At 47.2% G+C, this 26,929-nt stretch overlaps 1 protein-coding gene across 6 annotated transcripts; it reads left to right on the forward strand.

The window, feature by feature from the left end:
- On the forward strand, positions 1-26,705 carry ACP7 (acid phosphatase 7, tartrate resistant (putative)). 6 transcript variants are annotated; one of them, XM_060185890.1, is made up of 13 exons: positions 1-349; positions 1,164-1,637; positions 11,857-12,057; positions 13,396-13,578; positions 15,122-15,245; positions 16,302-16,364; positions 16,457-16,571; positions 16,659-16,766; positions 16,886-16,943; positions 17,536-17,603; positions 17,737-17,808; positions 24,115-24,252; positions 26,014-26,705. In XM_060185890.1, the coding sequence occupies exons 2-13, from the start codon at positions 1,517-1,519 to the stop codon at positions 26,077-26,079; spliced, it is 1,317 nt and encodes a 438-aa protein (XP_060041873.1). In that variant the 5' UTR covers positions 1-349; positions 1,164-1,516; the 3' UTR covers positions 26,080-26,705. The 6 variants fall into 6 exon arrangements, with proteins under 6 accessions (XP_060041873.1, XP_060041874.1, XP_007524084.2 ...); XM_060185891.1 differs by having other exon boundaries at positions 1,341-1,637; XM_007524022.2 differs by having other exon boundaries at positions 1,349-1,637.
- Positions 26,706-26,929: the final 224 nt, after the last annotated feature.

The raw sequence follows: 26,929 nt of genomic DNA on the forward strand, positions 1-26,929 counted from the left end.
GGAACCGGTAGCAGGTGCGGTTTGGGGATCTCCGGGACCCAGTGCAGCCCAGCCTACCTGCCCCAGCACGCACACTTGGAGGCCTGCTTGGAGGTGGTGACTGCTGCTGGTCCCCCTTCCCATGCTCCGCCCCTGGGGGGTGGACGGGTGGGTGTGGGGCTCCCAGGACCGGCCGGACCTGTGGGACCCGGGGCCCTGGCTGTCTGGGGAGCCCGTCACCTCCAAGAGGCCTGCTCATCCGGGACTGGGACAGCCGTGGGCGGCGAGGAGGCCTGGGCTCCTGCAAACTCATAAATACCGCCACCACTGTGCCAGGCCGAAACGCGTGCGGCAGCTGGCGTCCCCGAGGGTAAGCTGGAGGGGTCATGCCGGGGCCAGGGGTACCCATCCCAGCTCTCACCCTGATGTGTCCCAGCAGGGCTTTGGGTTCTGGAACCCAAATGGAATTGGGATGGGAGAGGATGGAGGAAGCAGGTGCAAAGTCAGGGGACACAGCAGTGAGCCAGGTAGGGATGGGACTGGGATATGGGGGGGTGTCAGTAAAAGTAGAAGAGAATGTTGGAGAAGGGGGTGCCCGGAAGTTCCAGGTTGGAGAGAATTCTGGAGCTTCTGAGGAAGAAGTGGGGGATTGGGGTTGGGGATGAAGGAGAGAGAGAGAGAGAGAAAGAGAGAGAGAGACCCCTGACAGCAGAGAGGGGTGGTAGAGATGGAGGGAATCAGGTAGAAGAAACTGGGGTTGCCCCAATCTCAGGCTGCCTTCAGAGCCTAGAGCAGGAGGTGGGGCCCTGGTGTGTCAAGACCTTGGGCTCTCCACCCACTGCACCCAGACACCCTCCCTACCCTGGGGTTTGAATCCCCAGCTTTGCTCCTTCCCTGCTCTGTGTCCCCCAGCAAGTGACTTAACCTCTCTGGTCTCAGCCTCTTCTTCTGAAGAGTGGGATAAGATTCACACAGCTTTTTGGATGTGGATGTTTGAGGATGGAGGGGAGAGACAGAGAGACAGAGATCCCCAAGGACAAGGAGGGATGGTAGAGATTTAGGGAATAAGGTAAAATAAAATGGGGTTGTCCCAGTCTGGGTGGAAGTCTGGGGAGGGGTGGCGTTGTCAAGGCACTCTCACCCCCACTCCACCCAAAATCACTAGCATGACCCCCACCCTCCAGGTGAGGGCTGAGGCGCATGGTGTTCCAGCTTCTGGTGCCCTTCTCACCGCCTAACCCTGCGGCTGACTCAGCAGACAGGCTGAGTCTGTGCAATGGGGCGATGAGGCGAGCAGGAATGCTGTGACTGACTCCATGGGCTGTCTGCCTCGCTGTTCATTACTCCTATTTGCTCTCCAGTCAACCAGCCCTCCTCCGAAGACCTCCCTTCCTGGACACTGTGTGACCAACCCCCATCTCTCTAGGGAGGAAAGGACTGTCCTCCCAGTCCTTGCCTTCCTGCTGCCCATTTGAGGAAAGGGATCGCACCGGTTCCAGACCTCTCCCCTTCCATCCCCCCACACTCCCCCGCTACCATGCACCCCTTTCATCCCTGCTGGTCTGCCTGCTGTCTGCTCTTCTTTTGCTCCCTGGAAATTCAGGGGGCCCCAGAGGCTCCCAAGGCTGATCCAGAACAAATCCACCTGTCCTACCCAGGTAAGTGTCTGTGACCCCACACTCCCCTCCCCTCTTTTTCCCTCCTCTCTCTTCTCCTCCCCTTCCCTCCCCTAGTATTTCCAGCCAAGGCTTCCATGGAAGGGCTTTGGAAATGCCACCATGCTGAGGTGATTTTTATTATTATTATTATTGGATAGAGACAGTCAGAAATTGAGAGGGTAGGGGGAGACAGAGAGAGAGACAGAGACAGAGAGACACCTGGAGCCCTGCTTCACCACTCACAAAGCTTTCCCCCAGAGGTAGGAGCCAGAGGCTTGAACCCAGGTCCTTGCACATTTTGACATGTATGCCATCACCCGTTTCCTATTTCTTTTTATTTTATTTATTAATTTTGCATAGAGACAGAGAGAACTTGACAGGGAAGGGGAACACAGGGAAAGAGAGAGGGAGGGGAGGGAGAGGAAGAGGAAGAGGAAGTAAGACACCTGCAGCCCTGCTTCACCACAAGTGAAGTTTTCTCCCCTCTAGGTGGGGACCTGGGGCTTGAACCTGGGTCCTTGCACATTTGCAATGTGTATGTGCTAATGGATGCACCATCATTCAGCCCCACAGGTGTGCTTTCTGAGTCTCAGTGGAGCTGCCTCTGGGAAATGGGGTTATAGGTAGTGGGGAAGTGTGACTGTGAGGAGCCCAGAGCTTTCCAAAGGGGTCTGCTAAGGTCCTTGTTCAGGTGATACTGGAAGGCATGTCCCCAGGACCTGACCTTAGTACACACTAAGCTCTACATCAGTCATGGAAGAAACCCTGAAGGTGTGATGACGGAACTGTGGTTTCCTCCCCACCAGGCTGCATTCAGAGCTTTGATCTGCAGGGGGCAGGGCCCTGGTGTGTTTAGACCTTGGGCTCTATTGCACCCAGATTTAACTTCTATGGTTTTGGCCTCTTCTTCTGAAAAGTGGGATAAGTAAGATTAACCTAACTTCTTGGAGATGCGACCCAGAAAGGGGGAACGTGGAATTTGACATGCAGTTGTGTCACTCGTTTATTTTAAATTATTTGTTTTGGTCCCCAGACTCTTTTGCCCCACTGAAAATTATTGAGAATCTCCAAGAGTGTTCATCAAAGTCCTGGCCATTCATATTGGCCCTACTAGAAATGAAAAAGTGGAGGCTTTAAAAATACGTGTCACCATATAAAGTTAACAATGACAAAACCCATTTCGTATTAGGGAAAATGACTTGTCTCACAGAGAAAAAAACAACTATGTTTTACAAAAGCAAAGCAGCTTAGTAGGAAGAGTACCATTGGTTTATGTCTTTTTTTCTCTCTCTCTTTTTTTAAAATTTCTTTATTGGGAATTAATGTTTTACATTCGACAGTAAATAGAATAGTTTGTATATGCAAAATATTTCTCAGTTTTCCATATAACAATACAACCCCCACTAGGTCCTCTGTCATCCTTCTTGGATCTGTTTTCTCCCCCCCCCCCCCCCACTCACCTCAGAGTCTTTTACTTTGGTGCACTATGCCAATTCCAGTTCAGGTTCTACTTGTGTTTTCTCTTCTGATGGTCTATGCCTTTTTAAGTATTATATTTATTTATTATTGGATAGAGACAGAAATTGAGAGGGGTGAGGGGAGAGATAACTGTAGCCCTGTGTCACCACTCGTGAAGCTTTCCCCCTGCAGGTGGGGACCAGGGGCTTGAACCTGGGTCCTTGCTCACTACAATGTGTGTGCTTAACCAGATGTGCCACAGCCTGGCTCCTGGTTTATGTTTTTAATGTCTGACTTAGTGGCAAGGAGACAGGTAGGCTCCTCTAATCTGGTGCAGTCTGCTTTGATGTATTTGCTTTAGGTGTTGTATATGGAGAACGGACTGGATTTGCTTGAAACAGGAGGGAGGATTTTAGAATGTTTCAAATATTAGGCTGTCAGAAAAGACATGACACTTTTTTTTGCATCGACAGAGAAAAATACGCCATGACTTTTCTGAAAGCCCATTCATTGGGACTATTGTTTTTTTGTTATCTAAACACAGAACAGTTGTTTCTTTCTTTTTCTTCCTCTTTTTCTTCTCTCTGTTTCTTCCTCCTCTTCCTTCCCTCTCACTAATTATTTTTTTAACTTAGAGTCTTGTTTATATATTTACACAAATGCATATATGTTTGTGAAGGGGAGAGAGAGAGAGAGGCCACAGTACTGACGCTTCCTTCAATATGATAGGGGACAATGCTCGAACCTGGATCACACACATGGCAAAACAGTGATTTCCCCACCTTGGTTTATTTGCTTTTCAACCAAGGAGAAAGAGTGAGCGGAGCACTACTCACCTCAGGCTGATGGTGGTGCTGAGGTTGAACCTGGGACCTCAGGGCCTCAGACATGCATGTTTGGTGTGTTGTCACTTGTGCTGTCTCCCCGTCCTAGCTTTTTTTATTTGGAAATAATGTAAAAGTTATTGAAGAGTGGCAAAGACTGGTGTACAGCATTCCTAGTTACCCTTGAGCTTCCCCTACTGTTAGCCTGTTATGTATCCAAGGTCCCCTGGTCAAAGCTGAGAAGTTAGCCTTGGAGGCAGAGTACTAAGTGGAATGGACATGATACGGACTGCATGTGTTAAGCTACCAATGTTTTGATTCTATTCCAGGAAGCCATCCCCCCACCTTCCCTGCCTCCACACACAGTCCCACATTGCACTGCATTGCCTTCTCCCTTCCTTTCTGGTTCCTTAGTCTTTTCTTGCTGTTTGGGTCCTTGGCACTTGTAAAGACCATTTCTTCAGGGTTAGCTATATGGAGGAATCTGAACCTGCATAAGTGAGCTGGCTTTTGTCATTTGCTGGTTAAGTTCACTTAGCCAAGACACTCGGCCTGGAGGCATTTGTAAAATGAAATGACAATAGACCTACTTCAGATCTAGTGGAACTCACTGTTGGCCTTTGTTTGACCCATGCAATAATCAAAATAAATAATTTCTTTCTTATTATTATTGATTACTTTACCTGGTTAATTCAGCTGACTGCCTGTTGGACCATAGATACTATTGTCATTCCCATTTCATAAGAGTAACCTGAGGTTCCGAGAGATGAACGGTCTAAGCCCTGGTCATGTTATCTGGAATTAGGATGGGAGCCCAGAACATACACATATATATGGTGTGAGTGTGTGTGTGTGTGTGTGTGTGTGTGTGTGTGTGTGTGTGTGTGTGTGTGTGTACTGCTTTGTCATGGGCATAACCCAGATTTGAGCCCAATCCCTACCAAATGGAGGGAAACTTCAGTGTTATGGTATTTATCTGTCTTTCTAGGTCTCTTTATCTTTCCATATTTCATATATATGGGGAGAGAGAGATAAAGAGAAAAACCTGAGCACTGTTCAGCTCTGGTTTATGGCAGTGCTAGGGAATGAACCTGAGACCTTAGAGCCTCAGGCATGAAAGTCTTTTCCATAACCTTTAAGCTGTCTCCCTAGCCTTTATCTTTCTATCCTGGAACAATAACTCCCCAGTGAGAACAGAAAAAAATTGTTTATTTATGAGAGAGATGAGAACACCATTCAGTTGTGGCATATGATGGTGCCAGGATTCAAACTTGCTGCTCTGGGGCCTTGGGTATATAAAACATTAAGCTATCTCCACAGCCTTCTGATATTTTGGTCCTAAAACTTAAAATTTCTTACTAATTTATTTGTATTTTATCTGCTCCTGGGGATTGAACCCAGGGCCCCTTACATGTGAAGCTTGTACCCTGTCACTCAACTATATCCCTAGCCCAGTACTGGTTTTCGATTTAGCTGAACATTAAGGGAAAAATAAATATACCAGAACTCCTATGTCATCCTTACCTAGTTTCTTCTAGTGTCAACATCTTGCACTAACCATGTTGCAGTGATGAAAGCCAGGACATTAACACTGCTGCCTCTCTAGCAACTGAACTGTGGACTTTAGTTCAATTTCACCAGTTTTCCCACTAATGTACTTTTTCTGTCTGGAATCCATTGCAGGACCTTTCAGTGTTGTGTTCCTTAGTCTCCTTCAGTCTGTCAGATTCTCAGTTTTCCATTGTCTTTCTGTTTCTTTTTTCTTTCTTTCTCTGTTTTTAAATTTTTATTTATTATTGGGTAGAGACAGAGAAATTGAGAGGTGAGGGGGAAGTAGAGAGGGAGAGAGACATGGAGATGCCTGCAGCTCTATTTCACCACTCGTGCAGCTTTCCCCTTACAGATGGGGACCAGGGGCTTGAACCTGGGGGTCCTTGCACATTGTAGTGTGTGTGCTTAACCAGGTGTGCCACTGCCTGGTCTGCCTTTTCCTTTCTTCCTTCTATCCTTCCTTCCTTCCTCCCTTTCTCTCTTTCTTTTTTTCCTCCTTTCTTTCTCCCCACCAGAGCGCTGCTCAATTCTGACTTATGGTGGTGCAGGGGACTGAACGTGGGATATTTATTGGAACCTCAGGTATGAGAATCTTTTTGCATAACCATTATGCTACCCTGCCCCCAAATCCGCCCTTCCCTTGTCTTACCTTTTTCTTTTCTTACTTTTAAAAAATGCATATTTCTTTTAAAACACTTATTTTTATTTTACTGGATAGAGACAGAGAAATTGAGAAAGATAAATAGAGAAGAAGTAAGAAAGACCCCTGCAGCACTACTTCACCACTCGTGCAGTTCTTGTGCACCACTGCCTGGTTCTCACCTTTGCTCCTCTCCCCTCCTCTTCTCCCTCTGCTTCTCCTTCTTTTTCACTTGAGCTCTGCTTAACTCTGGCTTATGGTGGTGCAGAGAGTTGAACCGGAGACCTTTGGTGCTTCAGGCGTGAAAATCTTTTGCATTACCATAATACCATGTCTTTCATGCTGACATTTTGGAGTACTGAAGGGTTAATTCCACCTTTTGGGTTTGTCTAACATTACCTCATGACTGTAATTAAGCAGATATGATGTGCCCTTCTCAGTACCTGGGATCAGAGGTCCTTCATGCTCTCATTGGTGGTGGCGACCCTCACTATTGGGTTAACTTAGTACCAACTGGGTTTTTCCATCATAAGTTTTTTTTAAATTAGTTTATTTTTTAAATTATGATAGAGTTAGAAAGAGAGGGAGGAGTGAGAAAGAGAGAGAAAGAGAAGACAGCTGCAGCACTGTTTAACCACTCCTGCAGGTGGGGACAGGGGGCTTGAACCCAGGTCCTTGAGCACTATTATGTGTGCACTCAACCAGGTGTGCCTTTACCCAGCTCCCCTGCCATAGGTTTTTAATTTTTTTAATTCTTTTCTAAAAATCTGTTTGTTTATTAATGAAAAAAGAACCAGAGTATCACTCTGGCACATGTGATGCCAGGAATCAAACTTGGGGCCTCATGCTTATGAATCCAACATGTTAACCTCTGAGCTACATCTCCCAGGTCTCTCTGACTGAAGTTTTTATTCTTCCCTTTGTAGTTAGTAAATGTGTCTAGAGTGATTCCCTGAAGCTATGCAAAACATGTTTCCCCTGAAACTTTCACCCACTAATTTTAACGTCTGCAGCTGGATCTTGCCTGCGAAAATTAGTGCAGCTGTCGCCTTACTGAGGTTTTTAAAGTTTCTAATTCTCTCTTTCATTTAAGTGAAAATTTTACTATTAGGAAGAGCTGCCCTCTCCCATTTATTTATACAACTATTTATGCATATGGGCATGACTCAACAGATACTTGTTTTATGCTATGGCTTAAAAAATTCAATGCTACCATTATCTGTTGTGTGATTTAGATTGCTGTGGATTTGGCCTTTTTTGTTGGTTTGTTTTGTTTGCTTATTCATTTTTTTTCTTAACAGAGCACTACTCAGCTCTGACTTATGGTGGTATTGAGGATTGAACTTGGGACCCTTGCTACTTCAGCATGAAAGTCTTTTTGCATAAATATTATGCTATATCCCCAGCTTCTGGACTTGGTTTTAATGGATTTTCTTTTCTTTATTTTTCTTTCTTTCTTTCTTTCTTTCTTTCTTTCTTTCTTTCTCTCTCTCTCTCTCTCTCTCTCTCTCTCTTTCTTTCTTTCTTTCACCAGAGCACTGCTCAGCTCTGGCTTTTGGTGGTGTCAGAGACCAAGCCTGGGGCCTTCAGTACCTCAGGCATGAAAGTTTGTTGTGCTAGAATAGTGTCTCTTCTCCAGTCTATTTCTCCTTCTCTTCCTCCTCCTTCTTCGAGAGAAGAGACATGAAAGCACTGTTCAAGTGCTCATTATGATGCTGGGGATTGAACCTGGGACTTTTGGGGCCTCAGATATATATATTCTGTGCTCTAACACAATGAACTATTCCTCAGCCCAAACCCACATCATTTTTGAGCACTTCCTTACTTCTGGCCATGACTCATCCCATTTTCATCTCTGGTTAGCTCAGATCTCCAAGGAGCCCTGGTTTTTCTCATGGGAGAATCATTATTTAGTAACTAAGATCTGAGCACCAGCTTTGCCCATCTCTTACTGAGGTGTGATTGCTTCTAAACTCTCTTGCAAACAGAGGTAGGTGATGCGTGTGTGTTGATATACAGACATCTATATTTAAAGACCAGTCTTTTAGTGTGTGTGTGTGTGTGTGTGTGAGAGAGAGAGAGAGAGAGAGAGAGAGAGAGAGAGAGAGAGAGAGTCCCTGACTAGAGAGTAGCTCAGCTTTAGAGGAGGTAGAGTAGGGGGTAGGGGATAGGGGATTCAACCTGTGACCTGTGGGAGCTCAGGCCTGAAAGCTCAATGAATCAATGCTGACTAGCTTCCTGGCCCCACGCATTGTATTTCTGTATCTGTATATATAGTAAACACCTTGAAGGGGGCTGGGTGGTGACGCACCCAGTTGAGTGTACATGTTGTCATGTGCAAGGGCCTGGGGTTAAGCCTCAGGTCAAGGTCTCCCAGGTGAGCCGCCCATCCTGTGATCCTTTTGTACCAAAAAAGCTAGACCCATGCATTCTCTTGCACCCTCTTAAGTGCATAGCAGCTGACTGCAGAGACTTCCGTGTGCTCGACCTTTGTAAACAGTATGTCCTGAGTGTCATTTCATGTCAGCTCCTGGGGCCCGTCCTCTCTAACTCTGGACCAGCCGCACACTGGCCCCTTGTCTGTGGGTCAGGTGGTTTATAAAGCCACTCCACTGGGGTCCTTTGCTGCCATCACAACCAGTCCTGTGACTTGGTCACAGATTTTTTTTTTTTTTTCCCCACTGCTAGAGGAAGAGCCTTCCTGGCTCTCAGCATCACACCACACCATGGGATATTTTTAAAAAGCCTCCATTTGGTTGCTAACATTTAAAGATTTGGAATTATCACTCAGAAGTCTGGATCCATCGCTCTATATGTATATGCTCCCAGGAGAGAAAAGCTACTGCTTCAAGAATGATTCTAGAAGTCGACAGATGTGGTAGCACCGGGCCTGTTTCTTGCTTGGCAGCTGTCACCAGAGCCTGGGGGGGGGGGGGGTTGTGGGGGGGAGAGTGTGTGTGTGTGTGTGTGTGTGTGTGTGTGTGTGTGTACACAGGGATGAAGACCTCTCAGGTGGCTTGGAGTCTGCAGTTTCCCATGCACCCCCCAGTTCCCTGTCATCGCCTTCCTTCCTCCGGGCTGCTGGCACTTGTCCCTGTTTACACATCCTCGCTGGCCTGGAGACATCTGAGTTTACAACCCTTAAACAACATCATGTATTAAAGTGTCTGGCATGAAGCCTGCTCACAAGGGAAGACTGGTATTACTAATAGTTCCCTGGGCCGGCAGAAGAGCTTACTTGGCGAGTGAGTCTGCTTTGTCATGCCTAGCACCGAGGTGTGAGCCTGGACCTCACCATGTTGAAGGAAACTTTGGTACTGTGGTGTCTCTCTCTGCCCCTCTGCTTCTCATGCGCTTTGTCTCTAGTAATAATAGCAATTATTATTGTTGTTATAACAGTACCTGTGGGTAGGGGAGTGCTGAGGGGATAGCATAATGGTTATGCAAAAAGCCTTTCTTGCCTGAAGCGCCAAAGTCCCAAGTTCAATCCCCACCAACACTATAAGGCAGAGTTGAGCAGTGCTGGGGGTAGGGGGGGAAGGGGGGAGAAGAACAGTACCTGGGCCAGTAAAATAGCTCACTTGGCTAGTGTAACTGTTTAGCCATGTGTGTGACCCAGGTTCAAGCCCAGCCCTCACCACACTGGAGGAAACTTGGGTGTCATGTTCTCTTCCACTCTTTCTCTGGCTTTCTGCCTCCCTACCTCTCTGTCTCTGTCTAATAATAACAACAACAGTGATATTATTGTTATATAATACTTGTTATATGATAATACTACTATAGCAGTACCCAGGCCAGCAAAATAGCTCACTTGGATAGTGTGCCGGCTTTGCCGTGTGTGACTCAAGTCAGAGCCCAGCCTCCACCACACTGGAGGAAACTTCAGTGCTCTGCTGTCTGTCTCTACCTCTGCCTTTTTCTCCATCTCTCTCTCTTTCTGCCTGAAAAAGTTAGCCTGGACTGGTGAAGCTCTGGAGACGACAAAAACAGCATAATAGCAAGAGTACCCATTCAGTCCTAGAACCCCAACTCTCCAGTCGGGCATTGCCTAATGATGGGGACACACTTCTGAGAAATGTGTCTGTCGTGCTTGTACACACACCATCGTGGCTTCTATGGTGTCCTTACTGCACGTCCAGGCTCTGGGACCTACTGTCCTTGGTCTGCTAATGACTGAAAGGTCATTAAGTGATGCAGAACTGCACTAGGTACTCTTTCATGGACTATGTCCCTTATTTTTAATATTTATTTATTTACTTATGCATTTATTTATTTTTCAAGCCAGTGGTTCATGCTTGCATCATACTGTTCTTCCTGATAGACCTTTTCTTCTTTTTCTTTCTTTTTTTTTTTTTTTGGAGGGGTGGGGGTAGAGAGGAAGAGACATCACTGCATTACCCCCACCCTCAAAATCTGCCTTTTGAATGGTGCTTCCATGTTGTGGCCAGAGACTCAAGTCCAGGTCCTCCATCTTGATAAAGTATGTACTCTACCGGGTGGGCCATCTCCCAGCCCCCAACTTTCCTTATATTGATTCAGCTAAACTTTCAAATATCACTAGAAGGCAGATAGTATTATCATGCCATTTCCAAGATTTTAAAAATTGAGGTTCTGGCCAGGGGCTAGCTCACCCAGTAGAGAACATAATCTGCCATGTGCGAGGATCTGGATTCAAACCCTCAGCCACCATGTGTGAGTACCATGCAGAAGGGAAGCGTTGAGAGGGGCGAGGCGCTACTGTGTTGGGTTTTTTATTTTTTTCTTTCTTTCCTTTCTTTGACTCTTTCTTCCTTACTGTCTCTCACCTTCTGTTTGGGGAAAAAAGAGAAAGTCTGCTGGAAGTGGTGGGATCATGCAGGTAGAGCCCCGGCAAAGCCCTGTCAGAAAAAAAAAAAAAAAAAAAAAAAGGAATGTAAGTTCATGGGAAGTGACTCTACAGAAGAGCACATGCTTTGAGTTCAATTCCTAACTCTGCATAAGGACAAGAAAGACAAACACAAACGAAATATCATAAATGGAGAAGTGGTGCTCCGGCCTCTTACATGTAAGTAATAAGAAAGAGGAAGGAATGGAGGGAGGAAGGATGGGAGAAAGGGAGGGAAGAAGGAAGGAAGGAGCAGGGAAGGGAATGGAAGGAAGGAGGGCTGAGGAGATAGCATAATGGTTCTGCAAAAAGATTTTCATGCCTGAGGCACCAAAGGTCCCAAGTTCAATTCCCAGAACCACCATCAGCCACAGCTGAGCAGTGCTCTAATCTCTCTCATTAAAATAAAATAAAAAAATTTTAAAAAGAAACAGAGGGGCCAAGTAGTGGTGCACCTGGGTGAGCATGTATGTTATGAGGCACAAAGAGCCAGTTTGAGGTCCCAGTCCCCACCTGCAGGGGGAAAGCTTTGCAAGTGGTGAAGCAGTGCTGCAGGTATCTCTCTGTCGATCTCCCTCTCTAATTCCCCCTTCCTATCAATACCTGGCTGTCTCTACCCAATGAATAAAGATAAAAATAAAAACATTTTAGAAAGAAACAGAAAGAAGAGAGCGCATTAAGGCTCAGGGAGGTGAAGTGACTCACCCCAGGAAGGCACAGCTTGGAAACAGCTGAGATGGGACTGAATCTGGGCAACTCCAGCACCTACTTCCTTTGCTAAGTGCTCAACACCTCCACTGCTTTGTAGCTACTGCCCCTCGCTCCCCCTCCCCCTCCAACCCCCACCACCTAGCTTCCTTCTGTTCATTTTCCTGAACGCAGATGAACCTGGTTCCATGACTGTCACCTGGACCACATGGGTCCCCGCCCTCTCAGAAGTGCAGTTCGGGCTGCACCCTTCGGGGCCCCTGCCCTTCCGGGCCCTGGGCCCCACCAGCACCTTTGTGGATGGGGGCGTTCTGCAGCGGAAGCTCTACATGCACCGGGTTACACTGAGGGGGCTACTGCCCGGGGCCCAGTATGGTGAGTTTGTCACAGGGGAATGGTGGGAGGTGGGAGGTGAGGGGGCCTGGCAGACAGAGGGGCATGGCCACACGGCTCACCTTCTGAAGGGGGGTGGAGTGAGGGAGGCCTCCAGGGGTCTTTCCAGCTCAGGAAAATCTCCATATCTCTCTCTTCCTTCTTTTCTTTTTCTCTCTTTCAATTTTATTGACTTATTTAGGATAGAGACAGATATGGATAAGGAAGGGGAAGAGAGAAAGGGAGGGAATTAAAAAGTGAGCGAGAGACAAGGAACACAGCGGGTTAAGCGCACATGGCGTGAAGTGTAAGGACTGGAGTAAGGATCCCGGTTGGAACCCCCGGCTCCCTACCTGCAGGGGAGTCGCTTCACAAGCAGTGAAGCAGATCTTCAGGTGTCTTTCTCTCCCCCTCTCTGTCTTCCCCTCCTCTTTCCATTTCTCTCTTCCCTATGCAACAACGACATCAATAACAACAACAATAATAACTACAACAACAATAAAAAACAAGGGCAACAAAAGGGAAAATAAATAAATATTAATTTTTTTAATGAGACAAAGAGACACCTGCAGCACTGTTTCACTTCTCTTTAAGCTTCCTCCATGCAGGTAGAGACTGGGGGCTTGAACCCTGATCCTTGCACACTGTAATGAGTGCACTCAACTAGGTGCACCACTACTTGGTCTTCCCTCCCTTCCTCCATTCCTCCCTTCTTTCCTCCCGCCCTCCCTTCCTTCCTTCCATTTGCAGCCTCCCCAACTCACAGTAATCTTTAATATTGTATTCATTTATTCTTATTTTTAATTAATTGATTTATTTATTGGATAGAGACATAGATAATCAAAAGGGAAGAGGGAAAATGGAAGGGAGAAATAGAGAGAAACGCCTACAGCATTGTTTCACCTCTCTTGACGCCTCCCCCTCTGCAGATGGGGAATGGGGGGCTTGAACCCAGGTCCTTGCACATTATAGCATGTGCACTCAACCGAGTGTGCCACCGCCTGCCTTATTTTATTTCTTTATTTTTAATGAACTATAGATACACAAGAAAGAGAGGCCAGACCACCGCTTAGTAATCTTGAATCTGAGACCTCTGAGTCTCAGGCAGGAGAGTTTTGTGGTTTGTTTGTTTTTGGATAGAGACAGAGAGAAACTGAGAGGGGAGAGAGACAGAGACACCTGCAGCCCTGGTTCACCACTTGTGAAGCTTTCCCCCTGCAGGTGGGGTCCAGGAGCTTGAACCCGGGTCTTTGTGCACTTAACCAGGTGCTCCACCACCTGCCCCGGGTCTTCTTGTATCTGTCTCCTCAGTCCTCACGGTGACTCTACTCTCCCCCTTAGTTTACCGCTGTGGCAGTCGTCAGGGCTGGAGCCGCCGTTTCCGCTTTAGGGCCCTGAAGAGTGGACCCCACTGGAGCCCCCGTCTGGTGGTGTTTGGGGACCTGGGGGCCGATAACCCTAAGGCCCTCCCGAGGCTGCGCAGAGACACCCAGCAGGGCATGTACGACGCTGTTCTCCATGTGGGTGAGCTCTGGTCGCGGGTGCACCTGGAGGTCGGGGGCTGGGCTGCCAGGACTGGGAGTGGGAGGTAAAAATGGGACTTAACCACACCAGCGAGGCTCACCTCCCAGCTTCCACTCTGGAGCCCTGTGCACTGGGTTTCTCCTCTGTGCTCTTCCCCCTGGGCACTGAGACTAATCCAGGAGCCACAGGACCACACCCTGACTAAATCCCTTGACACTGCTTGGCAGTGAACTCAGGCTTCACCATTAGGACTAAGCCAGGCCCATTAAAAAAAAAAAAGTATTTTTAAAAAATATTTATTTATTCCCTTTTGTTGCCCTTGTTGTTTTTCTATTGTTGTAGTTAGTATTGTTGTTGTTATTGATGTTGTCATTGTTGGATTGGACAGAGAGAAATGGAGAGGGGAGGGGAAAACAGAAAGGGGGAAAGATAGACACCTGCAGACCTGCTTCATCACTTGTGAAGTGATTCCCCTGCAGGTGGGGAGTCAGGGGCTCAAATCGAAAAAAAAATTTTTTTTTTCCTCTTGGAGAATGAGAGAGCAAGAGCAAACACTGCTATGCTGTATCATCCGTGGAATGCTATATGCCCAATCTCACTCTTCTTAAGTGGTGCCAAGGATCAAACCCAGAGCATCACTCAGGGAGCATAGATGGACCACTGAGCCTTCCTGGCCTTAGACTGTGCTAGTAGGCTGGTCTTCTATTTATTACTTGTTTTATTTTATTTTCACCAGAGCATTGCTCAGCTCTGGCTTATGGTGGTGCTTGGAATTGAACTTGGGACCTCTGGTGCCTCCAGCATGAAAGTCTCCTTTGACAGCATAATCACCATTATGCTATCTCTCCAGCCCTGGTCTTCCTTTTTTAAAGAAGATAGGTAGATAGATAGATAGATAGATAGATTGATATATAGATAGATATGGACAGATGTCTAGATCTAGAGAGATAGGTAGATATACAAATATATCTGTGTCTATATAGATATAGCTATGTGTCTTCAGGGTTTTCACTGGACTTTGTGTCTACAAGATGGACTTTTTTTCCTTAAGACAGAGGATGAGAGAGAGTATATATACATTATTGCTCATGAAGCTTCCCCTGTGCACGTGCTCCCATGTGGTGACTGGGGGCTTGAACCTGAGTCTGAGCTCCAAAGGTTCATTTTGAAAGAGAGATAAATGGAGAGAACCGGAGCATCACTCTGGCACATGCAGTGCCAGGGACTGAGCTCAAGACCTCATGCTTCCAAGTGCATTGTTCTAGCCGCTGTGCCATCTCCCAGGCTGCTGGACTATGTCAGTCTTGATATGGGGTTGTTATGGGGGAACACAGGAGGTTAGAGCCAAGGGCTGGTGTGATCAGAGGTGCAGGTGGTGTAGAGGGAGGGTTTCGTGGACCAGCCATCTTGGAAATAGCTCTAAGTGCATGGGTGTGAGGTAGAGGTAGCAGTACGCTGATGGTTAGGAACCTGGTGTTTGCACAACCCTCTCAGACACCATTGGGCGTCTCAAGTCTGGGTCCTCTCTCTCCCCACCCCCAAGGAGACTTTGCCTACAACATGGATCAAGACAATGGACGTGTTGGGGACAAGTTCATGCGGCTCATTGAACCCGTGGCTGCCAACCTGCCATACATGACGTGTCCTGGGAATCACGAAGAACGCTAGTAAGGGCAGGCAGCAGGCTTTGCGTGACTGGGATGAGTGGAAACACTGTGTCCTTAGTGTCTACCTGTGTCCTTTATGTGTTTGGTTACTTGTCATTTGTTAGGAAGGGGAGAGCAAGGGAGTGGGTAAACCATAGTTGAATCCATTATTATTATTTTTTATAATTTTATTTTTTATTTTTTCCCTTTTGTTGCCCTTGTTGTTTATCATCATTGTTGATGTTATTGTTGTTGTCCTTGTCGGATAGATCAGAGAGAGATCAGGAGAGGAGGGGAGACAGAGAAGGGGAGAGAAAGACACCTGCAGACCTGCTTCACCACCTGTGAAGCGACTCCCCTGCAGGTGGGGAGCCAGGGGCTCGAACCAGGATCCTTATGCTGGTTCTTGTGCTTCGCACCTTGTGCGTTTAACCCTCTGCGCCACCACCTGGCTCCCGAATCCATTATTATTATTATTATTATTATTATTTTGCCACCAGGGTTATCATTGAGGCTTGCTGCCAGCACAACCACTGGTGTGGTCATTTAATTTTCATTTTATTTTATTTTATTTACTGGATAGAAACAGAAATCCAGAGGGGAGAGAGAGAGGGAGAGAGAGAGTCTTGTTGACCTGCTTTATCCAGCCAATCCCAAATCATTCGGCAGGGGATAGGTAGCTTACCTGCTGAACTGAACACCTTGTCATGCTCAAGGACCTGTGTTCAAGCCCCTGGCCCCCATCTGCAGGGGGAAGCTTCACAGCCGGTGAGGCAGGTCTACAAGTATTGCTTTCTTTCTCCTACTCTCCCTCCTCTCTCAATTTCTCTCTGTCCTATCAAATTAAAAACAAGAAGGGAAAAAACAGCCACCAGGAGTGGTAAGTGAGCACTGAGCCCCAACAATAAAATAACCGTGGTGGCAAATAAACAAATAGCAATAAGGAAAAAGGGGAGAGGTAGGAGATGTGGGGAAAGAAGAGATGGGCTGGGAGCCACACAATGAGTGAACAGAGGGCAGTGGGGCAGGAACAGCCCCAGAGCTCCCACCTACACCCTTTCATTTCCTTTTCCTCAGCAACTTCTCCAACTACAAGGCCCGCTTCAACATGCCAGGGGACACAGAGGGCCTGTGGTACAGGTAACCCCTGGGAGCCGGGGCATTGGCTTCCTGGGAAGCCCTGAAGGATAGGAGACCCTCTCCCTGAGTCCTGTCTTGTCCTTCCTCCGCAGCTGGGATGTGGGCCCAGCCCACATAATCTCCTTCTCCACCGAGGTCTACTTCTACCTCCACTATGGGCGCCAGCTGGTAGAGAGACAGTTTCACTGGCTGGAGAATGACCTCCAGGTAACCCAGATGGAGGCTGACTTTAGCCCCCTGGGCCCCCTACCTCTCCCTGCCCACTGCCCCCTCAATCTGGAACCTTCTCTCTAGAAAGCCAACAAGAACCGTGCCACCCGGCCCTGGATCATCACCATGGGCCACCGGCCCATGTACTGCTCCAATCTGGATTTGGATGACTGCACCTGGCATGAAAGCAAGGTGAGGGGGCCCCCTCCTTGGAAGCGGGGGACTGAGAGCCAGGTGTGTGACGGGAGGACTGGGGGGCGGCGGGCTCAGCCGAATCATCTCTCACCCACATGCTTGCTCCTCCCGCCCAGGTTCGCAAAGGTCTCCCAGGCAAGCTCTTCGGACTGGAAGATCTTTTCTACAAATATGGTAAGTGGTGCACCCAGCTGCATGAACACAGTACCATGCACTAGGATCCAGGTTCAAGCCCCTGGACCCCACAAAGAAGTTTCACAAGTGGTGAAGTAGGGCTGCAGGTGTTTCTCTTTCTCCCTCTTTCTCTCCTTCTCTGTTTTTCCCTCCTCTCTCAATTTCTCTCTGTCCTCTTGAAAGAAAGAAAGAAAGAAAGAAAGAAGCAAAGAGAGAAAGAAAAAAAGAAAGTGTGGACAATGTGTTATGCAGACACTGAGCCCCAGTGATAACTCTGGTGGCAATAAATTCAAAGTAAGGACCAGGTGGTGGTGCACCCAGTTGAGCGCACACATTACAGTGCACAAGGACCCAGGTTCAAGTCCCTAGTCTCCACCTGCAGGGGGAAAACGTCACGACTGGAGAAGCAATGCTGCAGGTCTTTATCTCCTCCGTCTATCTCAATTACTCACTGTTTCTATCTAAAATGAAGAATAATAAATTAATAAAACACTGTGAGTGAGCGAGCCTTGGATACACAGCCCTGCCCCCCCCCCCAATCTCTCCCCACTCCGGAGGCCTCAGCTTCCCCTGCCCCCTTGCTCTGTCTCAGGGGTCGACCTGCAGCTGTGGGCTCACGAGCATTCCTATGAACGACTGTGGCCAATCTACAACTACAAGGTGAAGCTGAGGAGGCGGAGTCAGAAGAACCCTGTCAGCCCCGCCCCCTCCTCTCACACCCCCCTCCACCTCCCCTCCTTCCACCTCTCCTCCTACCTCTACCCCTTCTAGCCTGACTCCTTCCCTTTCCCAGGTTTTCAATGGCAGCCAGGAGAAGCCCTACACCAATCCCCGAGGCCCTGTGCACATCATCACCGGATCTGCGGTGAGCTGGCCAGAAGAGTCTCTGGCTTCTCTCCTCTCGCTGTTTTCTGAAGGCAGAGTCACTACAGCGAGGGCAGTGACCTTTTCACTAGCCCCTGACTTACCTGGAGAGCAGGACCTCCTGGTGGTGATGTGCCCATTGTACAGATGTGGAAGCTGAGGCTTGGATTGTAAAACAACTTGTTCAGGGTCACAGGTTCTGGGGCGGGGAAATAGTTGACCAGGTAGGGCACAGGCACGAGGGCAGGTTCAAACCCTGGAGCCATATGGGAGTGCCACAGTGCTAGGGGAAGCTCTGGTATTGTGTTGTCTCTTCCTCTCTCTGATTGTAAAATGGCTAAAAGTGGTAAAGTCGTCCATACCTGAGGCCCGAGAGTCACAAAAACAAACAAGTGTATAACTAAATCCGATTTTCTTTTCTCGTTGAGCCAGAGGGCTGCTCAGCTCTGGCTTCTGGTGGGGCTGGGGACTGAACCTGGGTGGGACCTTTGGTGCCTCAGGCATGCAAGTCATTTTGCATAATCATTATGTTATCTCCCTTGCTCTCAAATCAGATTTTTAAAAATGTATTAATATTGTTGGACTAGAACTTTACTCAGCTGATTTATGGAGGTGCCAGGTGTTAAACCTGGGACCCCCCATGTCTCAGGTATGAAAGTGGGTTGTCCCCATAATAATCCTAGCTCCACATCCTAGAGGGATAAACAATAGGGAAGCTTCCAATGGAGGTGATAGGCTATGGAACTCTGGTGGTGGAAATTGTATGAAATTTTAACCCTCTTATCCTACAATCTTGTCAATCATTATTAAATCAATGAAAGAGAGAGGAAGGAAGGAAGGAAGGAAGGAAGGAAGGAAGGAAGGAAGGAAAGAAAAGAGACAAAATTACTTTGCAAGATTCCCAGACAGTGGGCTTTCAGAACGTCTCTTAGCCTGGGTTTGTCTGACAATGTCTTCTAAAAGAAAAAAGTCTTGTTTAATTCATGAGAGAAAGAAAGAGAGGGAGGAGGATGGAGAGGGAGAAGGGCAGGGGGAGAAGGAGGGAGGGAAAGAAAGAGGCCAGAGAGCCACTCTGTTAGATGTGGGAGGATCAAACCTGAGGCCTCAAGCTTACATGATCAGTGTTCTAATGCTGAGTCACCTCCCTGGCTACTTGTGACATAAATAAAAAAAAAAAAAAAAAAGATTTATTTATGTATGAGCAAGTGAGAGGGAGAGAGGAACTCAGGGCATCACTGTATACATGTGATGCTGGGGAGAAACACAGGACCTCTTGCTTGAGAGTCCAATGCTTTATTCACTGTGCCACCTCCCGGGCCACTTTTTTTTTAACATTCTCTTTTATTTTATTATTATTATTTTACCATAGCACTGCTCTAGCTTATGGTGGGTGGTGGTGGTGGGGTTTGAATCTAAACTTGGGAGCCTCAGACATGAGAGTCTTCACATAACTATTATGCTATTTATCCTCCCTTTTCTTTCTTTTCTTTTTTTTCCCTGCATGACTCCACTGCTCCCCAGTGGACTCTTATTTTTCTTTCAGTATTAGATAAAGACATGGAGGGAGGAGGCCCGGGTGATGGCACAGCTGGTTAAGCACACACATTACAGTGCACAAGGACCCGGGTTCAAGCCTCCGGTCCACACCTGCAGGGGGAAAGCTTCACAAGTGGTGAAGCAGGGCTGCAGGTGTCTCTCTCTCTCTCTCTCTCTCTCTCTCCCTCTCTCTCCCCCTGACCTCTCAATTTCTGGCTATCTCTATCCAATAAATAAAGATAATTTTTTAAAAAAGACATGGAGAGAGACAGAGACAGCAAGTTAGAGAGAAGAAGAGAGAGCACAGCACTCCTCCCCTGCTTGTGAAGCTTCCCCTTTGTATGCTGTTCCCATATGGTGGCTGAGGGCTTGAACCCATTTCCTTGAACAAGAAAAAGTGTGTGCTTTACCAAGTGAGCTGTCTCCTGTGTATCTATGTCCTTTTTCTTTCTACACATAACAGAAAGAGATATTTTTCAACCATGTAACTGTCCTATTTCTCTTCAGACTAGTCTTTCAATATTCCAGTTCATCAGTGGGGCATTGCCTGAGCGGTCACTACTGCACTGTTCTGGTGGGTTCTTTCTATTTCCTTTGTTTCTCACTAGATTTACTCACTAGAATCCTCCTGTAAGGAAGAGGTGTCCCTCTGCCCTGTTTGTTTCTTTGGTAATTTAGTTATTGATTTGTATCAGTGTGGGCTCATGGGTAATTCATTTTATTCTGTGGGTTATCATCCAGTGCTATTGTTATTATTGTTATTTATGTCGCTGCTTAAATGACTCAAATAACTTGGGCCACAGGGAGTTTTTCAAGTCAGCTCCTGTGTCCTGATGTGCTCACTTCCTTACCCTTCTTTTTTTTCTTTTCTTTTCTTTTTTTTCTTTTTAGTCAGAGCATTGCTCAGCTCTGGCTTACAGCAGTGCAGAGAACTGAACCTGGAATTTCCTAACCTCGGACATGGAAGTATTTTTGCATAACCATGATGTTATGTCCCCTCACTTCCTTAGCTTTTGGCACCACCACCACCAAAAAACAAAAGGCTATGTGGGGGGGGGGCAGTAGCGCAGCGGGTTAAGCACACATGGCACAAAGCACAAGGACCCACTCAAGGATCCCATCTCCCCACCTGCAAGGGAGTCGTTTCACAGGCGGTGAAGCAGGTCTGCAAGTGTCTGTCTTTCTCTCCCCTTCTCTGTCTTCCCTTCCTCTCTTGATTTCTCTCAGTCCTATCCAACAACAACAATAGCAATAACAAAAATAACAGTAACAACAACAATAACAACAAGGACAACAGAATGGGAAAAATGACCTCCAGGAGCTGTGGATTTGTAGTGCAGGCACCCAGCCCCAGGGATAACACTGGATGCAAAAAAAAAAAAAAAAAAAAGGCTGTGGAATCTATCACTTCCACCAGGGGAGAAACCTCTCTCTCTCTCTCCCTCCCTCTCTTCCTTCCTTCCCTTCTTTTTAAATTTATTTATCTCTCTTTTCTCTCTTTTTGTCATCACTTGGGTCACCCTGCTCCAAGCTGACTTTTTTTTCCAATAGAGTGAGACAGAGATAGAGACAGAGACAGAGAAGCAGAGAGAGGAAGTGAGAGAGAGGAAGCATGAAAGACACCACAGTTTCCTCCACTGTGATGGGGGCTAGGCTCAAACCTGGGCATCACTCATGACAAAGTGGACACTATCCAAGAGAGCTATTTTACCAACCCCTAAAGGCTTATTTTATTTTATTTTATTTTATTTTTTTAATCAGAACACTGCTCAGCTTTGGCTTATGTTGGTACAGGGGATTGAACATGGGACTTTGGAGCTTCAGACAAGGGATTCTCTTTGCATAACCACTATACTATCTACACACCCAAGCTCTTTTTTTTTTTTTAACTGAACTTTACATATTAGTAGGAGCCACTTCTGATAAAAGTTGAAACTAAAAAAAAAAAAAAAAATTGAAACTAATGGCCAGGGAAGTGACTCAGAGGAAAAGCATCCACCTTGCATGCCCAGGAATATAGGTTCAGTCCTTGGCACCACACGGGGACAACAGTAACTCCACAGATAGTACTTTGCCCTCTCTCACTCTCATTCTTTACCTCATCTATCTCTGTCTCATTCTAAAAGTAGAAAATTCAAATTTTCCATCAAGGATGTGGCTTGGCACTGATGTACCTGTGTGTAGCCTACCTTAATAATTTGGCACCACATTAAAAAAAAAAATTCAAATGGTGTCGAGGGAAGGAAGTGAATTCTGGCCATCTTCTTTGTCTCATTCTCAGTTGTCAGGCCTCTTGGGTGACCTTTTAAAATGTCCTGGAAGCAAAAAAAAGAAGAAAGTATTTATTTATTTTCATGAGCAAGAGAGAGAGAGAGAGAGAGAGAGGCCAACACACTGTTCAGTTCTGGCATAAGGTGGTACCAGAACTTGAACTTCTCTGCCTCAGGCACAGAAGTCAGTTTCTTCTTTCAGATCCAATGTAGAGTAAAGTTGCAGGGTGAGGCCCCTTTGCGCCCTCTGTATTTCCTAAAAATGAAGGCCACTCTTGCATCTCTACACTATAATCATGGAAGTCAAGAGGTTAACACTGATAATATACTATCATCTAATCCACAGACCTCATTCAAACCTAGTCACTGGCTCCATTCTTGTCCTTTAAATCAAAGCAAAGAATATGTTCCCCCTGGCTCAGGATCTAGCCTAAGATCACGTTCTATTTTAGTGTCTTGTCTCTCTCGCTTCCTTTAATCAGAAACATTTCCCCACTCTTTCATTTCCTGTGACCTTGAAGCACTTAAAGAGTAAAATGGTGAGGTTTTGCAGAATATCCCTCAATTGGGGTTGCTCTAGTGTGTGCTCGTGAATAGACTGAAGTTAAGTATTTGGGGTTAGGAATACACATGAGTGATACTGTGTTCTTGGTGCGTCCTTCTGAGGTCACGTAGTAGCTCTTGTGTTCCTGTGAGCCTGGGTTTCCAATTCTGTGCACGTGGTTCTGTCTCATTACTGAGGAAGCTCACTTGGATGGATTGGTAAAGAGAGTGACTACCTTCTGCCCGTCTACCTGGTGGACTCTTCCTCCTTTGTAATTAGCAAAATGCTTGTTAGTGTCCCCTTTAAAAAGAGCAAGTGTAGGGGGCCAGGGGTAGCACAGCAGGTTAAGCACACATGGCGCAAAGCACAAGGCCTGCAGTTGGAGCCCCCGGCTCCCCACCTGCAGGGGGTGTTGCTTCACAGGCAGTGAAGCAGGTCTGCAGGTGTCTATCTTTCCTCCCCTTCTCTGTCTTCCCCTCCTCTCTCCATTTCTCTCTGTCCTATCCAACAACGACAACAACAGCAGTGACAACAATAGCAATAAATACAAGAGAGGCAACAAAAAGGGAAAAAAGTGGCCTCCAGGAGCAGTGGATTCATAGTGCAGGCACTGAGAACCAACGAGAACCCTGGAGGCAAAAAACAACAACAACAAAAACCAATGCCTTGAGGAGAGATACTTTGAGATGACAAATATCCCGTTAGTTCTCAACCTTTCACCATTAAACTTGCCCCACTACTGATTCATCTTCGTTGTCCTCCTCCTCCTTCTCTTCCTCCTCCCCCTCCTTTTTCTCCTCCATCTTTTTAGTTTGATAGGACAGAGAAATTGAAAAGGGAAAGGGAGATAAGGAAGATAGAGAGACACCTGAAAAGAGGGGGGTCTGCAGCAATGCTTCAGCACACATCAAACGTCCCCCTGCAGGTGGGGACCAGGAGCTTGAGCCCCAGTTCACTGCTGATTCTTGCTTCCATTTCTTCTATTCTGCAAATTACATTTTCCCACTTAACAATACACCTTGGCCATCTCCCTCTATGGCCCTGTTTTGTGATGGCTACACTAGAATTTATCTAACTGTCCCCACCACTGATAAGTTTTTTGGGGGGATGACTTCAAGTCTAGGATTCTTATAGAAACTTCTACTGTGAACAATAGTATACTGTCAAGTATACCATATACTTTTTCAAGAGTCCAAGACAGGAAGCTTCTTGACTGGGTCAAAACTCTCAGCTGTGAGCACTAAGGAGAGCTAGGTCATATATATATATATATATATATATATATATATATATATATATATATATATATATATATATATTAATGAGAGAGGGAGAGAGAACCAGACCATCACTCTGGCACACATGATGCCAGGGATTGAACTTAGAGCCTCATACTTTCAAGTCTAATGCCTTGGGGCTGGGCAGTGGCACAACTGGTTGAATGCACACATCACCACATGCAAGGACCTAGGTTCAAGCCTCCATCCCCACCTGCAGCGGGGAAACTTCATGAGTGTTGAAGTAGTGCTACCAGTGTCTCTCTTTCTCTCTTCTCTATTTCCTCTTTCCCTCTCAATTTCTGTCTCTACCCAATAAACTAAAAAATAAATTTAAAAAAATATTCAAAACAAAAAACTAGAGTTAAAAAAAAAAGGTTTGGTGTCTTATCTACTACACTACCTTCTGGACCACCAGATCTATTATTATTATTAAATATTTATTTATTTACTAATGGGAGGGGGACATGAGATAGAACCAGAGTATCACTCTGGTACACTGATGCCAGGGATTGAACTTGAGACCTCATGCTTCCTAGTCCAACACTTTATCCACTGCACCACCTCCTGGGCCACACCAAGGCCAAGTCTTCACCATTTTGTCTTCAGGGGAGGGGGGGGGCAGCAGAGCCCTGGACTGGGAGGTCCTGGTCTCGGGTCTGAGCGATTCTCTCTGGCAGGGCTGTGAGGAGAAGTTGACCCCCTTCGTCCTCTTCCCGCGGCCCTGGAGCGCCCTGCGTGTGAAGGAGTACGGCTACACGCGGCTGCACATCCTCAACGGCACCCACATCCACATCCAGCAGGTGTCTGACGACCAGGTCAGATGGGGCAGGTGTTCTGGTGGTTAAGCGTGTGGGTGCTGGGCAGAGCTAGGATTCCTGGGTTCAAACCCTACCTCTGCAACTAACCAACTGGGCAATTTACTTAGCTATTTATTTATTTTTTTAACATTTAAATGTGTATTATTTATTTATTTATTGGGGAGAGACAGAGAGAAATTGAAAGAGGAGGGAAGAAGATAGAGGGAGAGACCTGCAACACTGCTTTATCGCTCATGGAGTTTCCCTTCTGCAAGTGGGGATCAGGGGCTTGAACCTTGAACATTGTAACATGTGCATTCAATCAGATGTGCCACCACCTGACCCTGTATTAATTTATTTTCTTTGATAGGCCAGAGAGAAATTGAGAGGGGAAGGAGAGATAGAGAAGGAGAGAGAAAGAGAGACACCTACAGCACTGCTTCACCACTCATGAAGCTTCTTCCCTGCAGGAAGGGACTGGGGGCTTGAACTCTGGTCCGTATGGATGGCAGTGTGTGTACTTGACTGGGTGCACCACCACCTCACACCCCCCCCCCCCAGCTAACTTCTTTGAACTCAGTTATATCTGTGAGAAGTGAGGACAGTAAGCTCCTCCCCCACAAGATGACAGAGGAGAGTGGGTACCTTAGTGTACATGAAGTGCTTATATTCTCTAGGTATTTACCTAGATGAAACAGGCAAGAAGAAGTAGGTAACTGGAGGTAGATCAAAGGAAAACTCCCTCTCTCTCTCTCTCTCTCCCCCCCCGTGTGTGTGTGTGTGTGTGTGTGTGTGTGTGTGTGTGTGTCTGTCTGTCTGTCTGTCTGTCTTAAGGCTGGCTTGAGGTTACCTGGACCCAAATACTCACAACTCACCTGTCTTGATTTTTGCCATAGTAATCCCAGCAGCATCATCATGATAGCTATGATTTGTTGGGCCTGCCATGTACCGGAATGCAGAGCCAGATTCTCTGTGGCAGCCCTTTCATCACCACAAGCCCGCAGAGGTAGATTTTCCTGTCATTTTACAGAGGAGAGAGAGAGCTGAGGTTCAGAATTAGGGAAGTGACTTCCCCATAGTTGCACAGCCAAGAGATGGTAGAGCTGGAATTTGACCCTGATGACCCTGTTTACTATTATTATTGATTATAATGACAAGCAACTACCACATGATGCACCTGGGGCTGGTGATTGTGTATGCTGTCTCTTGTTCAGTTCTCCTGGCTCCACGGAATGTGGAAGTTGGGCTGAGTCAGGGGATGTGTGCTTAAGGCCATGTGGAAAGCAACCACAATGGGGTATGAAGTGAGATTTATCGGTCTCGAGGATTTGCTTCCAAAATAGGTTTTTTCTTTTATTGGGAAAGACAGAGAGAAATTGAGAGAGAGAGCGACCCCAACCTACAGCACTGCTTCACTTCTCCTGAAGCTTCCCCCCTGCAGGTGGGGACTGGAGGCTTGAACCTGGGTCCTTGTACATGGTAATGTACTTCATGAACTGGGCAAGCAACTACTTAACCCCTCGCTCTAATAATAGTAACCTACACTCGGAGTCTTTGCTGCATGTTGGTCTTCATTTTAAGCCCTTTCCACGTATCTCTCAACACCTGATAGGCAGATACAGCTATTCTACCCTTCGGTGTTTAAAGGAGGCTCAGAGAGGTCTAGCAACTTACTCCAGGCCACACAGCCCAGTCAGAGGCAGAGGTGGGTTATGAACTCCTAGTCCCTGAGTCTGGGCTTTCAGGCATTGCTCACTTCTCTGGTTGTGTCCCTTGCAGGATGGGAAGATTGTGGACGACATCTGGGTGGTTAGACCCCCACACAACAGGACAAAGTACCTCTAGGAATGGGAACCAGGTCTTGCTGCTTCAACCTGAGGGACCAGACACTGTCTAGAGCCCTGGTGGGGAGCCAGGGCAGGCCCTGACTCCCCCTGCCCTCCCTAGGCCCCATGATGGGGGACTGGGGCATCTCTGAAGACTGATGTGGAGGACCCAGAGACACAGGGCAGGCCCATGGTGGCAGGGTCACCTGCATAGCATCCTCAGGCCTCTGGAATAAAGAGACTTAGAGCTGTGGTTTCTAGGCCTCTGCATGTCCCCCCTCCTGCCCTGGGGGAGGGAAAAGAGCATCACCACACCACTGTCCAACAGGAGGTGTCGGGGTCCTTCTCCTGGTGGGTAGCTGAGACAGCCTGACAGTGTGCCTTGGTGCCTCAGTTTCCCAGACTGACATGGATTTGTCCCACGAGGTGGCTGATCAGCCAGAGATACTCATGGACCTGAGGCCTTCCTCCCTCCCCACCCTCCTCTCTTTGGTCTTCCTTCACTCATCCAGCCCTCATGTTCTTCACTCTGAGGAGACTGTGAAGGGGTCAGAGAGCTCTGCCCTCATGGAGGTGATGTTCTCTCTGGTGAGGGGAGGGGTAGGTATCAGACTGTACACCCAATAAATAAAAGAATGAAATCTGTGACAGGGTAAATGGTGACCATTGCTGGAGGGGGAGGAGGACTGGGAGACACCAAGCAGGGAACAAGAAGAAAGGCAGGTGAAGCACACTAAGTGAGTGACCTCTAACCTGAAGGCATCTGAAGGCAGAACCACACGGGCAAGGTCTTCCAGGCAAAGGCACTAGGGTAGTGCGGCGTCAGTGGGGAGGCCAGTGGGGCCCGAGTAGACAGGGCAGGGGGGGCG

The sequence above is a fragment of the Erinaceus europaeus genome, chromosome 2 (assembly GCF_950295315.1).
Source record: "Erinaceus europaeus chromosome 2, mEriEur2.1, whole genome shotgun sequence".
Lineage (NCBI taxonomy): Eukaryota > Metazoa > Chordata > Mammalia > Eulipotyphla > Erinaceidae > Erinaceus > Erinaceus europaeus.

Bases quoted from the DNA above. Each gene is read 5' to 3' on its own strand.
- ACP7 (XM_060185890.1), top strand. From the start codon at position 1,517: ATGCACCCCTTTCATCCCTGCTGGTCTGCCTGCTGTCTGCTCTTCTTT. The intron at 12,058-13,395 runs GTGAGTTTGTCA...TCTCCCCCTTAG, and splicing joins ACTGCCCGGGGCCCAGTATG to TTTACCGCTGTGGCAGTCGT. The intron at 16,572-16,658 runs GTAACCCAGATG...CCTTCTCTCTAG, and splicing joins GGCTGGAGAATGACCTCCAG to AAAGCCAACAAGAACCGTGC.